This window comes from Cebidichthys violaceus, unplaced genomic scaffold, assembly GCF_023349555.1.
Source record: "Cebidichthys violaceus isolate CVI_PGR_0920_01 unplaced genomic scaffold, fCebVio1.0.p SCAF_13, whole genome shotgun sequence".
Lineage (NCBI taxonomy): Eukaryota > Metazoa > Chordata > Actinopteri > Perciformes > Stichaeidae > Cebidichthys > Cebidichthys violaceus.
Window position 1 is genome coordinate 10,730,936 of NW_027176296.1, and position 18,312 is coordinate 10,749,247.

Sequence of the window (18,312 nt, forward strand, 5' to 3'; positions counted from 1 at the left end):
AAACCCCAAAACATAATGCCTGCGGCCACGGCTATCGCCAGCATGGGGACACGAAGAACCAACAGAAGAAGTCATCAGGCAGGGTCTTTGTATGGGCCTCACCAAAAAGCATGTGCCATATTGGCTAATACTCTGCTCAGTCAGATGTCATTCAATTGTATTATTAATCAGATTCGATTGTGTAATATTTTTACAACTTCCATCAATTTAAACTTTATTGTTCTCAATGTACTCGCCAACAAGGAAAGGCACCAATGACCCAACATGTGTATCCATTATGTTTGATACATTATCTGATCAAATCCTTGGTATGAAATCAACGTTAACAGTTGCTTCACTGAAAGAGTTGAGTTGAGTTGCCTTGAATATTATTTGTTTAATTTATTTAGACATGTTACAACCACAGATCACACTGTTAACAATTGTGACTTGCATGTGCTTCAATTGTAACATTGGAGAGCATCGATATTTGCCTGACGTTTGCTCTGAGTAACAGAGTGAAAATTGAAAAATGTTACCATTGTGGCAACTCTCCCCGACCTTATGTATTACCACATGCTTGACAATTCCTTCTCCCAATCACAACAAATACATCCTCTGGGCTTTTATGTCTAGCAATTGATCAAATGGTTGCTGAGTGGGTTAAAAGTCAACCTTGCAGAAGATTGCCCACCGAAGAAAAACGACACTCAGGGAATAGGCATTGATTAATCCTATCTAAGAGCAATTATGTATATTCCAGAGCCATAGGTTTCACAAATTAGGCTATAATCTGTCTTTAATTAATTTAGGGGGCATCTATACAGTAGAAATGAATCTCAAGAAGGCTCTGACTGCATCTGCCTCTGCCTATTACAAACAGTGCGTCTTACACTGCAAGTTACAAACTACTGTTGGAAAAAATGCATCAGCACCTGACAAGTAATGACAAGGCTCATTCTTCACCAAAAAGATATTTTTATATTCATTTGTCTACTTATGTTGTATCGCTGTGATATGAAACTGTGATGGAAGGGCCTCTTTGACAGTCATATAAATACTTTTTGAGGCCAAGGTACCTTGCATATTCATGGAGCATGCCACAGATTCACAATGCCTTTCCTGACAATACAAGATCTGTGATAATTCAAACATATTGCGATCACTGTACTATGTCAAAGATTATGCCAAGTGTGCTGTCAAACTATCTTGGACGGCTGCATAGCCATAAAGTCAGGACTGATTGTGCTGCTTCATTGTGAGCTTCATTTCCGCTGGTTTTATGTGGGAAAACATATAAGTTAGATAAATAAATTAGACTTCCTTGGATATTCCCTAATGTAGATGAGGTTCATGTTGACCATGTACGGTAAGATTCTGAAGCTGTGCTAGTGCCATCTCTTCTTCACATATGAAAGCATGTCTTGGTGTCATATTTAAATAAAAAAAATGTGTAATTTTTCTAGTCAGCCATATTTTAACACTGAGTACCAGGAGGAGGATTTGTCACAGTGAACACAAAGTGTGTTGAAACATGCGAAGATCTAAATACATTGCGTGGATGATTTAAATTATGCGTCATTATTGTGAAAGCCTTTATGTGTGAAAGATTTAGAACAGTTACACTTGTATTTACAGTCAGGTCCATAAGTATTTGGACTGTCACACAATTTTTCTCATTTTGATTATTTACACAACCCCAATGGATTTGAAACTAATCAGTCAATATGTGGTTGAAGTTTAGACGTTCAGCTTTAATTCAATATCCAAACAAACAAATCACATTAACCATTTAGGAATTACAGCCACTTTTACACTGCCATCCACATTTTCAGAGGCTCAAAAGTAATTGGACAATTACCTGACAAACGGTTTCATGGCCAGATGTGGACTATTCTGTCACTATTTCATGACAAATGATGCCAACAATAGGATTCAAAATGTTATATTTGCAGTTGGTAGTTGGTCCTTGGAACTCTCAGTATGCGGACCAAAAAGGTGTCAATGCAAGTGAAGGAGGCAATTATTAGGTTAAAAAGAATTGGTGTACCGTGGTGAAGAAAACCCTCTTCATAACATCTACTGAAGTCAAGAACACTCGTCAACAATCAAGAACAACAATTCATGAATCTAATTACAGAAGGTGCAAACCACTGGTAACGCTGAACAACAGGAAGGCCTCATTAGACTTTGCCAGAAAGCATCTGAAAAAGCCTGACCAGTTTCGGAAAAAGATTCTTTGGACAGATGAAACCAAGATTAACTTGTACCAGAATGATGGGAAGAGAAAAGTGTGGAGAAGGATAGGAATGGCTCATGATCCAAAGCATACCACATCATCTGTTTAACATGATGGGGGCACTGCTTTGGATGGGCTGCCAATGGAACAGGATCACTGGTGTTCATTGATGATGTCACAGCTGATAGAAGTAGCAGGATGAGTTCTGAGGTGTTTAGGGCTAAACTATTTGTTCACATTCAGACTAATGCTACAAAACTGAATGGATGACTCCTCACAGTACAGATGGATAATGACCTAAACCATGCTGTAACAACAACCCAAGAGGTTCTTAAGGCAAAGGAATGGAATATTCTTCAATGGCCAAGTCAGTCACCTGATCTCAACCAAAGTGAGCAGGCTTTTCACTTACTTAAGATACAACTGAAGGCAGAAAGACCCACAAACAAGCAGGAGCTGAAGGAGGCTGCAGTAAAAGGTCTGGCAAAGCATCTCATGGGAGGAAAGTCATCGTTGTTGGTGATGTTTATGGATGCCAGACTTCAGGCAATCATTGACTGCAAAGGATTTTCCTCCAAGTATTACAAATAATGATTACATTCACAATTATGTTTGTCCAATTACTTTTGAGTCTCTGAAAATGGGGATGACTGTGTAGAAATGGCTGTAATTCCTAAACGGTCATTGTGATTTTTTTTTGTTTTAGACATTGAATTAAAGCTGAAAGTCTACACTTCAACCACATATTGACTGATTATTTTCAAATCCATTGGGGTTGTGTAAATAAGCAAAATTAGAAAAATTGTGTCACAGTCCAAATACTTATGGACTTGACTGTATATCTATAAATACAATTTTGAGTAAGGTCTGCAGTGTCTTTTGGGTCACATGGACAAAGGGGCATTTCATGGTATTTTCAATTGTATTATCCAGTTTACTGGATAAAGCAGAGTCTCGAACTTGACTGAATGTGAATTGTGGATTTTGACAAATGGAGACCTCTGACGCCAGAAACAGTGGCAGGAGGACACTGCCCCTTCCAATTCAGGGACAATCACACTGCATGGATAAAGCATGAGCAGCATAACAATCAATTAATCTTTGGCTGACCCTTCCATTGAGCCATACGCAGCCTACCGGTCCCAGACCTGTTACAGATCTACTTCTGACAGCTCTAACTGTGACAGAATAGAAATAAATACAATATCCTCAATTCTAACCCCATACTGTCATGACAACTACACCAATTCCATGACAACTGAGTAAATTGCAATCAGCCTTTCAAAAAGCAATTAATTTGCTTTGGTTGGCAATTTTTGGAGACAACTGAAGTATTAAAGATTAAACAGGCGTTGACTGAAGTTGATTAGAGAATTAGAGGTACTAAGATATTAATATGTTATGAGAATGTGTACCACAGGGTGAATTATTCACTTTGGGGATGTAGTATAGTGTGTAACTACACGAGACAGACATGTATAATAGGGAACAAATGCAGCTTTTAACTCATATTAACACCAGTGTGGCTAGTGGTAATGTGTTTCATCGGTAGTACTTCCATCACCAGTTTCTTCCCTCAATGTGTTCATCAGTGGGTATTATCCACAGACCTAGAATAAGCTGCTTCAATTTATTTATTTATTTTTAAATGTACTTTTTTTCAACGTTCTAAGTACCACAAGGGGCACATCATAGAGTTCAGATCTTCACCAGGTGTGTCTACAACAACTACTGCTTGATTGTGTGACTGAATGAATACAACACACAATTGATTAAACCACAGTCTAGACACCAATTTGCTCTAAAGGGCCTTTCACACAGAACGGCATCACTCGGGTCTTAAACTCATCATTTCCAATGGCTTGCGTGGCGCCAATACGGCTTTTTGCTGTGTTGAGCGTCTTGCCTCTTGCATAATTAATGTTGTGACCTCTATCAACATAGGAGGCAGTATGGAATCATGTGACGATGACCTAAGGCCTTTTGCGTTTGGGACACGCAGCAGCATGTACTACTAAACAACTTCCCCACACAGAGCTAGGAGGGGTTTAAGTTATACAACAGTAGCCAACTACACCTGTAGAGTGCACACACAAACATATATATATATACACACACTCACACACACACTCACACACACACACACACACACACACACACACACACGTACTATTGAACACACACACACACACACACACACACACGTACTATTGAACACAAAACACACAACTGCACAGGTCCATTGCCATTTCTTGAAGAGAGGGCAGATGAAGGATTTGCCAGTCTGGTCTTTTTTCAGTCTAACAATGTGTTGCCACTGGTGACCATTTGTTTTCAAATGGAGGTACCTGCTACCAGCCACCCACACTCCGACTGGAGACTAGACACACATACATCTCTGGAACAATAACCAATTAAAGTGCAGGCTCCTCTCAATTTATTTTGTATTCTACTTGCCACCAAAGCCTCCCTTGTTTCTGTCTTTCAACCTTTTATCTATTCTTCCTGCCTTCTTTTTGTCCATCAACCCCCCCCCCCCCCTCTTTGTTTAAATCCCCGACAAAAAGAAGTATGTGGCTGTATTATAATTGGTTCCCAAGCACCCATTCCAAAACTATCAGTGCAGTAGCATCTCGACTTGGAAGACAGGTCCCAGCAAAATAAGATAAGTAGGAAGTATTACAGCCGTTGCACAAACATGATTAATGACATGCTTAGACATGCTTCTAAATATTTGGAGGTGGGGAGCATACATGGGGCAGCTCTGCGACTCTTGAGATAATGAATAGAGCGACAGAGCAAGCCAGAGATACAGCTGCCACCGAATGGACCATTAGGTGCAACCAGGTAAGAAGAAACAAGACGGTGCGGTAAATACAAGGTAACCACTGAGGAGAGATTCTTGGGTAGTGCAGTGGTACTCTGTAGAGCTGTAAAGATGCATTTGACCCTTTTGATTTGTTAACATACCAAAACACTCTGCTGGTTGGGACCATAAAGGTTATATACAATATTAAAGTGGCTATACTATTGAGTCTCCCACTAGACATATACACCAATGTACAACGGTCTAACTTTAAGAGCTATCTACAGGTAACTTGTAAAACAGTTTCTGTTGAACACAAACAATTGTGTAAATCATTAACTATATAGCTATATATATATATATATATATATATATATATATATATATATATATATATATATATATATATACATATATATCGAAACAAAAATATGTTGGCAGTGGTTGAGCCACCTTTATTTGTTAGGGAGACACCCACTGTGAATAGGGTAGAAAAAAAATAACTAATAGATATCACCATTTCCTAGTTGATACATTAAAGCAATTATTTTTTGTATAACAAGTTCAGGCGTTGGTGTGATTTAAATGATTAATTTAAATGTTCCTCACATTACCCCTTAGTGCTACAGCTACTAATTATTTTAGTAATGGAGTATTCTATAACTTACTCCATCGATTAATTGAGCAATTGGATGAACAATAGCTTTGCTTTATTAAGGATCAAAAGTTTTTTCAAAACATCCCGAAAAACATAATATAAATTAAAGCTGCAAGCAGCATTGATCGGACCCTCGCAACTTCACGCACGTCGAGGGTACTGGCAGGACTCTGGTTGACGCGGCCATGCATTTCTGTGACAATCATAAACTGCGTGCACGAGTTAAACTATATTTCCTGCCTCAACCAGCAGCGTAGCAAGATCATGTTGCCAGGTCTTAAGCCTCAAATGTTTTGAGTGTACCTCCGATACAATCATAAATATAAGCCTGTTAAGATCATTAAGAAAATGAATATGTGTGAATGTGTTTCAGTGTTTATAAAATAACAGACCGTCAGTTTACTGGGATGGGGTTCAACTCCCTGCAGTGTCCTGCTGATTGTATTTGAACTTACATGAAAGTTAACAGAACAGTATTGTCATTTGCTTTACTTTAACACTTTAATTTAACACTGTTTTCATTTTAAGCTCTTCTATAACTTTAGATTGTAGTGTGAAGCATTCATTGTAACATTTAACGTGATTTTCATGTAGAAGCTCTGGACAGATCATTTATACTAATGCCCACTGACATGGTTTGAGAACCACTGTTGTCTAACTTTTGCTCTCCAAGCATCTTAGTTTGCACATATTTAGATCAGAGAAGTCTTTTTCTCATGATGTGCCCACGAACCCTTTAAATAAATTCAGTGTTTGGGCCGCTGTAATTAAAGAATCCTGCTTACTTCTGTGGTTGCCAGTAGGTGCTGCTATGACTATGAGTTAATATTGGCATGCAAAAGTCCTAAAATCATGACGGTAATCTAGCATGTCAAGTTTGGGACAGTTTTGTCAAAGTACAGTTGAGTTACAACAGCTTGGTGGATGATGGCGAACCATGTCAAATGGCCGCTACACCAAGTCCATGTTGTTTGATGAAACCTCAAGCTTTTAGTAACTTTTAATCGCTACGGTCTTTAGATTGTTCTGACCAAATTCTAAGTTGATCGGATTAATTCCCTAGGAGGAGTTCGTAGTACAGCACCTGGAAATGGGAAAAATACACGAGAAATTCATACAAAATTCAAAATGGCTGACTTCCGGTTGGGTTTAGAGCATGAACCCCTAAGACTTTTTGTTAAGTCTACATGTGATACATCTGCTTACCAAATTTTATACAGTTAGGTGAAACGTACTGCGAGGGCTGCATCGGCAAACAATTGTAGGGGGCGCTATCGAGCCAACTTGCCGCTCTGAAGCATTAAAATCATATCAGATAACTACATTCAGGATTTTGAATGTGTGTGACAAGTTTGATTACGTTTTGAGTATCTTTAGCCCCTCAAAAACACCTTTGTTTTTCATGGCGAGGAATGCATCGCCACGGCAACGGCATTTCACGAAACAACAAGCTTTGAGTAACTTTTAATCACAAAGGTCTTTAGATTGTTCTGACCAAATTCTAAGTAGATCTGATTAGTTCCCTGGGAGGAGTTCGTTAAAGTGGAGCGCCTGGAAATTGAAAAAACAACACTAGAAATTCAGACTAAATTCAAAATGGCTGACTTCCGGTTGGGTTTAGGGCATGGCCCCAAGAGACTTTTATTTAAGTCCACATGTGATACATGTGCCTACCAAATTTTGTTAATCTATGTGAAACGTACTGCGAGGGCTGCTTCGTCGAAATTTTGTAGGGGGCGCTATTGAGCCGATTTAACACTCTGATTGAATAAAATCATATTATAGAACTACATTTTGGCCTTGTGATCTGTGTGTCAAGTTTGCTTGTGTTTCGAGCTTTTTTAACCTCTCCAAATGACCATCGTTTTTCACGGCGAAGACTGCGTTACCACGGCAACGGCGTTTGACGAAACATCAAAAGCTTAGAGAACTGGCATTATGAACTTCTTACATTTGTGTGGAACAAATTTGATGTTGATCTGATTTTCCAACTTAGAGAAACAAGCCAAAGTATAAAGACTTTAACTTACTGTTGCCAGTAGGTGGCGCTATGACTATGATTCAAAATTGGCTTGCAGATGTCTTCAGGCCTGGAGTTTAATCAAACATGTGAAATCTGGTAAAGATCTGATGATGCGGAGTCGAGTTACATCAGTTTATTTGTTCATGGCGAAGGATCGAAATTCGCAGAGCCGCCACGTCGCCATGCTTCGACAACTTCCTACAATTTTCACAACGAAGCATTATCAAGGTCTTAAGGCTTTTGTGACCAAATTTGAGAGGGATCCGATTAATCTGTGAGCAGTAGGGTGTCAAAGTACACAACATATGACTTCCTGTTGCCACTAGGTGGCGCTATTACTATGATTCCAAATTGTCATATACATGTGTTCAAGGTCAGGATGTTATGACATATGAGAAATTTGGAGCAGATTAGGCAATGTACAGCCGAGTTACAACAACTTCCTGTTTCATGGCAAATGGTGTTTTTTTGCCGCCACGCCACGGACACATAGTTCGATAACTTTTTGATCTTTGAGTGTCGTTTCACTGCCAAGGTCTCAAGAGCATACTGACCAAATCTGAAGGCAATCGGGTTTAATCTCTAGGAGGAGTTCGTTAAAGTACGGCGCCTTGAAACGGTCCAAAAACGTCATAAAATTCAAAATGGCCGACTTCCTGTTTGGTTTAGGATATACCTCCTTTTGACTTTTTTGTACGTCCCATCACGTTCCACATACCTACCAAATTTCATACAGCTAGGTGAAACCCAAAGTTGGGGCTACACTGTAGGGGGCGCTATCGAGCCAAAATGTCATGCCGCAACTGGACACCCCAATAATACTGGAATTTTCACCACGATTGAATTTTGTGCCAAATTTCAAAAGATTCCCAGTATCCCAAGCACCTCCTTTTGCGATGAAACTGGTACGATAATAATAATAATAATAATAATAATAATAATAATAATAATAATAAAAAACATTAGAATAACAATAGGTCCTCCGCTCCGACTACGTCGGTGCTCGGGCCCTAATAAAGCTGCAAGCAGCATTGATCGGGCCCTCGCAACGTCACACACGTCGAGGGTACTGGCAGGACTCTGGTTGATGCGGCAATGCATTTCTGTGACCATCATACACTGCATGCACAAGTTAGATGATATTTCCTGCGTCGACCAGCAGCATAGCAAGACCATGTTGCCAGGTCTTAAGCCTCAAATGTTTTGAGTGTACCTCCGATACAATCATAAATGTAAGCCTGTTAAGATCATTAAGAAAATGAATGTGTGAATGTGCTTCAGTATTTGTAACATAACAGACTGTCAGGTTACTGGGATGGAATTCAACTCCCTGCAGTGTCCTACTGATTGTATTTGGACTTACATGAAAGTTAACAGAACAGCAGTGTCATTTGTTTTTACTTGAACACTTTAATTTCACACTGTTTTCATTTTAAGCTCTTCTGTAACTTTAGATTGTAGTGTGAAGCATTCATTGTAACATTTAACCTGATTCTCATGTAGAAGCTCTAGACAGATCATTTATACTAATGCCCACTGACATGGTTTGAAAAACACTGTTGATTAACTTTTGTTCTCCAAGCATCTTAGTTTGCACATATTTAGATCAGAGAAGTCTTTTTCTCATGGTGTGCCCACAAACCCTGTTTGGGCCGCTGTTATTATAGAATTCTGTTTACGTCCGTGGTTGCCAGTAGGTGGCGCTATGACTATGAGTTAATATTGGCATGCAGAAGTCCTAAAATCACGACAGCAATCAAGCATGTCAAGTTTGGGGCAGTTTTGACAAAGTAAGGTTGAGTTACAAAAGCTTGATGGATGATGGTGAATCATGTAAAATTGCCGCGACACCAAGTCCATGTTATCCGATGAAACATCAAGCTTTTAGTAACTTTTAATCGTTAAGGTCTTTAGGTTGTTCTGACCAAATTCTAAGCTTATCGGATTATTTCCCTAGGAGGAGTTCGTAGTGCAGCACCTGGAAAAAGAAATAAAACCACAAGAAATTCATACAAAATTCAAATTGGCTGACTTCCGGTTGGGTTTAGAGCATGGACCCCTAAGACTTTTTTTAAGTCTTCATGTGATAGACCTGCTTACTTAATTTCATACATCTAGGTGAAATGTACTGCGAGGGCTGCATCGTCGAAATATTGTAGGGGGCGCTATCGAGCCGAGTTGCCACTCTGAAGCATTAAAATCATATCAGATAACTACATTCAGGATTTTAAATGTGTGTGACAAGTTTGATTTTGTTTTGAGTATTTTTAGCCCCTCAAAAACACCTTTGTTTTTCATGGCGAGGAATGCATCGCCACGGCAACGGCATTTCACGAAACAACAAGCTTTGAGTAACTTTTAATCACAAAGGTCTTTAGATTGTTCTGACCAAATTCTAAGTTGATCTGATAGGTTCCCTGGGAGGAGTTCGTTAAAGTAGAGCGCCTGGAAATTGAAAAAACGACACTAGAAATTCAGACTAAATTCAAAATGGCTGACTTCCGGTTGGGTTTAGAGCATGGCCCCAACAGACTTTTATTTAAGTCCACATGTGATACATGTGCCTACCAAATTTTGTTAATCTATGTGAAACGTACTGCGAGGGCTGCTTCGTTGAAATTTTGTAGGGGGCGCTATTGAGCCGATTTAACACTCTGATTGAATAAAATCATATTATAGAACTACATTTTGGCCTTGTGATCTGTGTGTCAAGTTTGCTTGTGTTTCGAGCTTTTTTAACCTCTCCAAATGACCATCGTTTTTCACGGCGAAGACTGCGTTACCACGGCAACGGCGTTTGACGAAACATCAAAAGCTTAGAGAACTGGCATTATGAACTTCTTACATTTGTGTGGAACAAATTTGATGTTGATCTGATTTTCCAACTAAGAGAAACAAGCCAAAGTATAAAGACTTTAAATTACTGTTGCCAGTAGGTGGCGCTATGACTATGATTCAAAATTGGCTTGCAGATGTCTTCAGGCCTGGAGTTTAATCAAACATGTGAAATCTGGTAAAGATCTGATGATGCGGAGTCGAGTTACATCAGTTTATTCGTTCATGGCGAAGGATCGAAATTCGCAGAGCCGCCACATCGCCACGCTTAGACAACTTCCTACAATTTTCACAATGAAGCATTATCAAGGTCTTAAGGCTTTTGTGACAAAATTTGAGAGGGATCCGATTAATCTGTGAGCAGTAGGGTGTCAAAGTACACAACATATGACTTCCTGTTGCCACTATGTGGCGCTATTACTATGATTCTAAATTGTCATATACATGTGTTCAGGGTCAGGATGTTATGACATATGAGAAATTTGGAGCAGATTAGGCAATGTACAGCCGAGTTACAACAACTTCCTGTTTCATGGCGAATGGTGTTTTTTTGCCGCCACGCCACGGACACATGGTTCAATAACTTTTTGATCTTTGAGTATCGTTTCACTGCCAAGGTCTCAAGAGCATACTGACCAAATCTGAAGGCAATCGGGTTTAATCTCTAGGAGGAGTTCGTTAAAGTACGGCGCCTTGAAACGGTCCAAAAACGTCATAAAATTCAAAATGGCCGACTTCCTGTTTGGTTTAGGATATACCTCATTTTGACTTTTTTGTACGTCCCATCACGTTCCACATACCTACCAAATTTCATACAGCTAGGTGAAACCCAAAGTTGGGGCTACTCTGTAGGGGGCGCTATCGAGCCAAAATGTCATGTCGCAGCTGGACACCCCAATAATACTGGAATTTTCACCACGATTGAATTTTGTGCCATATTTCAAAAGATTCCCAGTATCCCAAGCACCTCCTTTTTGCGATGAAACTGGTACGATAATAATAATAATAATAATAATAATAATAAAAAACATTAGAATAACAATAGGTCCTCCGCTCCAACTACGTCGGTGCTCGGGCCCTAATAATAATAAAAAACATTAGAATAACAATAGGTCCTCCGCTCCGACTACGTCGGTGCTCGGGCCCTAATAATAATAATAAAAAACATTAGAATAACAATAGGTCCTCCGCTCTGACTACGTCGGTGCTCGGGCCCTAATAATAATAATAATAATAATAATAAAAACATTAGAATAACAATAGGTCCTCCGCTCCGACTACGTCGGTGCTCGGGCCCAAATGATGAAATAAATTATTGTATTTCTAATAAAATATTTGCTTTGATTGACAAAAATTGGTAAATGGACTGTACTTGTATATCTCTTTTCTAGTCTTCCGACCACTCAAAGCTCTTTAACACTACATGTCATCATTCACCCATTCACACCCAATGACAGGGCTACCATGCAAGGTCAGAACTCTAAATAACATTCACACCCTTTCATACATCCCCAATCCTCTGATTGAAAGATAGATTAAAGGACTGATCCCTTGGTCTACCACTAAGACACAGTCACAATCTTGGCATTGGTTTGAATTAAGTTAAACAGATCATAATTCCGTCAATATTAATTCTCATATTGCTAAGAAAACATCTGTACAACTGTATTTTAGTTTCTCAGCAGAAACTACATTTTACAATTTTATGAACCTATCTTGATAACCTTGTAATTTACCTATTATCTTTAATATTATTTCATATTTATTTTAGTTGGATAACATCATAATAGCTTTGTGGTAATATTAGCTAGCATTAGCGCTTCTTAACAGCTAGCTAACAGAACAGCGAAGCTGCTGTCAGTTAGTATAGAGATTTTGTTACAAAAACAAGAAGGCTGAAAGCAACAGGTGAAAAAAAAAAACATTTAGGCTAGTTAAATGCTAAGCTTTGATTTTTTTTATTAACAACTGCCTGAATATCTTGTGGCTACAGTGTGCGACACACCTTAACTCAACTACTTCAGGGGATCAAAGACTAGTTAACGTCAGCAGCATGCGCAGTGAAACAATGCTTTGGAATTTCATTGATTTAGAGTGCAGAGACCACATTGATATATTGGTTTATTGGTATGATGGAAACGGTGAAAACTAATCATTTCAAAAAGTGGGTGGGATGTGTCGTCATGGCTGCTCCTCTTATGACTTAATTGTGCCATCTCCAAAATACCAGAAGCAAAGCCAGCTTTCAGACAAAACACAGTAAAATGTACAGGTGTGGTTGATGCACTGTGAATCTAAGTGGGTATGTGGAGCAATATATGGGCAATCATGCTCTCGGTAGCAGTGATTTAATTTAAAAAAGTGTTGAGTTGGGTGAGAAATCCTGCTCAGATAATGAAGAGAACGCCAATTAGATGAAGCACGCTGCATATAAACTCCTGCAGGTTTCATTTTCTACAGCAGTATTTACAGCAGCTCTAATGTACCCTGGGTATTCATGACAGGTAAGAGTGACATCTGAGAATCAGGTTTATATTAACCATATTCCTTAAAGAACGCAGTATTAGAGCTGCTTGCTACAAACATGAACGACTTATATTTAAGTATAAAAAAAACATGAAAGACTTGAAGCCCAACAGAATGTATACATTTCCTAGAAAAAGCAGAGCAGAAGCAGCACACATTGTCTGAGTTGTCTCCTTTTTCATAAAAAAGTTACTTTTCATGTTTTCCAGATACCTGGTGGCAGGGGACACCTCGGCCCATTGTTCAAAAAAATATCTTTTGTTAAAATGTCTCCTTGTTGTGGCCTCAGAGCTTCATAACAGCTGAATGTCACATGTAAACTGGGCCATTCCTTCTAATTAGTTTAGTTTATGGAAGAGCAGGGGAATCAAGGGACACTGCACAGTGCGATCTGTTCCCTCGTGACCTCTTGTACCCGCCTATAGGTGTCTAGAAAGAACATGAATCTTTCCTAAGGATGGATGACAAACCTAAAGACACATAAAAATACTGTACAGCATAACCTGAAGAGACAAAGAGAGCAGACAGAAGAGACGTAAGAGGCAGATTTTAATGAGGAAAATGAGAGGGTGGAGAGATGTGCAGCGCTGATGATGAAAGAGGAGATTAAGAGGTGATAGAAGGAGAAGGAGTAAGGTGGGGAGAGAGGCATGTAGTGCTTAAGGGAGAAGAGTAAGAAAAGGAGGAGGCGGCGGTGAAGGCGGAGGAAGGACATGAGAGAAAGTGACGATGAGATGTGATTTTTTTTTTTCAAAAGGCAAAAGTTTTCAAAGTTGAAAGAGATGGTGAAAGTTGAGAAGAAGATGTTTGCGAGGGCAGAACATATCTGCAAAACACCCCCAGGTTGGAATAAAGAGACAGTTTGGGAGGCTGAATCATAGAGCTGTTATAGCCTACTTAATCAGGAGAATGGCCAATGCAGATTGTGTGTGAATGTGAAATGTGGGATGTGTGAGAGTGAAGCTTTATTCAGATCATATTGAGAGTGGCTTTCTCCCCCTCTCACAAAAAATGTGACATACTTTAAAGAATAGTGTGAGGAGAACAAGGAGCTGAAGAGAGCAAAGTGGAGAAAATTTAGGAACATTAATGGAGGTAAAGTAAGCGTGGTATGGGTAAAAATGTCAATACGGTGTTTCCTAGTATGAGGGCAGCACAACTGACAAAATCTGTGGAAGAAAATAAAATAACTATCTTGACAGAATCATTTGTATAAACACAAATGTGTTAATATGATTATATAATGATCTATTCATATTTTAGACTTAGAGTATTATAATTTTCCTACACACTATCATAAAGCATAAAGATGTTGTCAATTTGGTACATAATATTATAAATTATACTATTGGTCTGAAATACACTAGGGCTGGACTCCTCAACGGCACAACTACATTTTACTCTTTGGCGTGACTTTCTTGCGCACCGGCTCTTCACTCAAGCTGCCAGTACTCTGCTCTGTTCTCTCCATATCAGTGATTCATCATGTTGATTCATAACGTGCATAAGTGTTTTTGCACCTCATAAGCCATATGAACATAAAAAAAATGGAGATTATCTGGACGAGCCGACGCACAGCTCAGAACGGCTCAAGCACTGTGTTAGATATTAAGCCAAATACAGACTGCCATTCTTCAACTGGCCACTTGAGGCTGCCTCCAAAAGTGAGTCAATCTTCATAGTTCAAATGCCAAACTTTACAGCAGAAATAAACATGTTTATAGCCTGGTACAAAAAAAGGTTTTTGGTTTTTAAAGCTAATTTCCCCATTCATGAAAACTTAACCGGGGTGAATTTTTATAAAACTGATCCATTTCAGTTATATTTAGGCTTAAAGTAAGCATAATTGAGGACATGGCGTCTATGTGTATGTTTGTTGCCGTATGTGTAGGCCAACGGCCCCGGCGACTCCCTAAGGATCAAGTCCTCTCCTTCCTAACCCTCTGCCAACTTTCCATCAAGTCAACTCAAGCTGTAGTCTGTAGTCTCAGCAGCAAAGACATCATAGGCATCAGCCCAGGTACAAATACTGTAAATCTGTGTGCTACACAAACACATCTGTGGTTGGCGGTGGCGTCACTTACTGATCCTTCACATTTTAACTTCTGACCTTGAGCTTCAGGAATGCTTGGTGAAATGTAGCTTGTGTGGACCCTACCACACTACTTGATCAATAAAAAAGCCAAGCTAAAAGCTATCAGAATCAGAAAACAGCGACGCTACTACTAGCTACTGAGAACTTTAGTTAAACTAGTAACATTCGTACTGCCCAACACCATTTATTAAAGGTCAGCCCATCTTAAGTGAGTCTGGGCCAAAGTTGCAGCAGTAATCAGCAGGTGGCAAGCAAGACATGGGAATATTTTACTGTTAACTTCACACTCACCGTCAGTCACACTCACTCTCTCTCTCTCTTTTGACTGCAAAATTTGTGAACGTTACCGGCTGCCGGGCTTGCAAACACTGACCTAAAAACCTGTCTCGTTTCATCATCCCAAAAAACCCTTTAACTTTTTAGTAAACAAACAAAACATGCATGGTCCACCCCCCCAACCCCCCTCATTATTATGCTCATTATTATCTCAATCAGAAGGATCATGCGATCATTCGCATATTTGAGTATGGGCTTGCGTCCGCAAGTCAGTGTGCATCTCTGTGTCAGTTCATGTCTAATCTTGCATTCTGTTGCAGCAAACTGTATATTTTGGTTCAGTTCTAGGGGCGTCCCAAAGCTGGACCAGCTGATCATTCACAATACACACCATGAACACAAATGAACACAAATCAAGATAAATATTACAATGTAACAATATTTGAACATTTTTAGTAACAGTGGAAAGATGATTTCCATACTAATACTTATAATTACAAAAGGTAACAATAACAATACTGTTGAATCAGCCGGCCTGGCCCAGCTGACCTGTTGGAGCTCTGTGATGGTACACTTGGCAACCATTTTGAGAGGTTGGCAACCAATTATTCGTTTTTAACATATAAAAGATAGGGACAGCAAAACGTGCATCCTAAAATTATAAAAAAATTTAAATATTTGTTGCATTAGTGATAATTTATTATTTCTGTTAGTCAGAACTGCAACCACACAGCACTACACTTCACAACGTTGCACAAGAGCTTATTAGCGTCCACACAGACATCTGTTTTAGAGACAATAGCAGGCAAATATGCTGTAGGGTTCTCTTTAGCTACTTTTGTATGTGACTTTTTCATTATTAAGTTGATGTAAAACTGCTTAGTATCCTAATTACTAAAAAAAGTTAGTGTTGAATATTACAGGTTACTCTCAATATCTAAAATGTGCTGGAGTAGTAGAGGTACTTGAGAAGTTTGCAGCAGTATAAGTGTTATTAGTAGTAGTCATATTGCTACTTACAGATGCATTGATGTTAGCAGGCATAGTGGTGCTAGCAGTGGTAGTAGCAGTAGTGGGCTAGCTAGCAACAGTAACACTTACTCTCTGAATATCTGAAGTGAGTTGCAGCAGTGCTGGAGAAGCCGTAGCTCGGAGAGTCTCCGTCCCTCTTACTGGAGAGTATAGACTGATGTAGGCCACCGCACTGCTCTGTAGGATAACATTATTATCCTGATGGGAACACACACACACACACACACACACACACACACACACACACACACACACACAAAGAGGTTATTATCATCACACTCCCAATGATATTCAGAACAGTATAATTGTTGTCATCACACTCATCCTCATTATCATTATCTCAAGTCCACAGAAAGAGTCTTTTGCAGTTCTTAGGATTACATTATTGTCCGCAGTTCTTTCTGCTTTTCTTGTGACTTAACGTAATCTAATTCAAAACCATCAGTTTGGAACCTACATTTTAATTAAATCCGACAGTTTTATAAAGTATACATGACAAAAATATATTTTTGTCCTGAGTTTTAGAGTCAGCCAGACTGTAACTGACTTATGTGGGGAAAAGAACAATGAATAGGCAATCATAAATGAGACTTCCTCAATCAAAACAATACAGTCTGATTGCAGCCATATTGTTAGACTAGAATAGAGAAGGAACACCCACTGTTTTGATTGACTCTCCTCTTTCTCCTTGTAATTCTTAATTGTGGCCACTTCCATTTGAAAGATTATATACAAGGTTCAGTCAAATTCCATCCAGCCAGTATTCAAACTGAATATCACAAGCTGCTGCATGGACCCACCTATTGTTCATGTTTAGATTTGGCTGCTGGTGATCCTTATATAATCTTTGAACCATAAACTGACATTTGATAAAAACAGAAGATCTGCTTGCTGACCTTTCCCCACTCATAGGACCCAATGTTCCCCTGGGTTGAGCCTCCCCATGAGCAAAACACAGTGGTACGATCTGGCACCCATCCACGTTTAGTCTGCTCGGTCAGTGCAGCGATTAGTTGATTCATGATGGCTGAAGGCCCGCCTCCCTGGTCGCTGTCATGGCGACTGCCAACCAGCACATAACGATCTGAAAACAGATTTTTTTTTAAATGTCATTATGCAATTATTTTTTGGGTTGTAGATGAATATTGCTTCTCTACTATACTATATTACATATGTATGTATGGGCCACTTATGTCCACATTTATTAAATAAAAAACAAAGACTAAAGTTACAATCACAACTGCTTGTGATGACCCGTCCTTTCCACTAGGGGTCTGTGTTTTGTTAGATGACTCTTCTTTGTCTTGCAGGATGTTGATTGTCAGCTGATGACCCACACAGTTGAACCTGATTTCCTGCTGACCACACTCCTCACTGTACAATATTCCTCGCTTTCCTGTATTCCTGCAAAAAAAAAGTTATATCGATCCACTAGTCCTGTCATGTGACTCTTCCTTCCCAAATCCCCAGCTTCTCATAAATTTCAAATTTCTCATACTTAAATTGTTCCTTTGGATCCAAGGTAACCTACGATTGGTTCTGCTAAGATGGAGGTTGGTGCTTTAGGTCAGCCCTTTTATTGTAATGGGGCTAAACGTCTAGTGAGGAAATGCAAAACATTACTCCATTTCATAATGCTGTATTGTCTTTGATTTGGTTTGTTATTAGGGCCCGAGCACCGACGTAGTCGGAGCGGAGGACCTATTGTTATTCTAATGTTTTTTATTATTATTATTATTATTATTATTAGGGCCCGAGCACCGACGTAGTCGGAGCGGAGGACCTATTGTTATTCTAATGTTTTTTATTAGGGCCCGAGCACCGACGTAGTCGGAGCGGAGGA

At 39.3% G+C, this 18,312-nt stretch overlaps 1 protein-coding gene across 1 annotated transcript in view; it reads right to left on the minus strand.

The window, feature by feature from the left end:
• Positions 1 to 18,312, minus strand: part of LOC137870602 (inactive N-acetylated-alpha-linked acidic dipeptidase-like protein 2) — a 344,795-nt gene that overhangs the window by 265,325 nt on the left and 61,158 nt on the right. The window contains exons 5-6 of the mRNA XM_068708006.1: positions 17,366 to 17,553; positions 16,539 to 16,667 (exon numbers count right to left, since the gene is read on the minus strand). Coding sequence (XP_068564107.1) covers positions 16,539 to 16,667; positions 17,366 to 17,553 — 317 coding nt within the window. The remainder of the gene's footprint in view (positions 1 to 16,538; positions 16,668 to 17,365; positions 17,554 to 18,312) is intronic.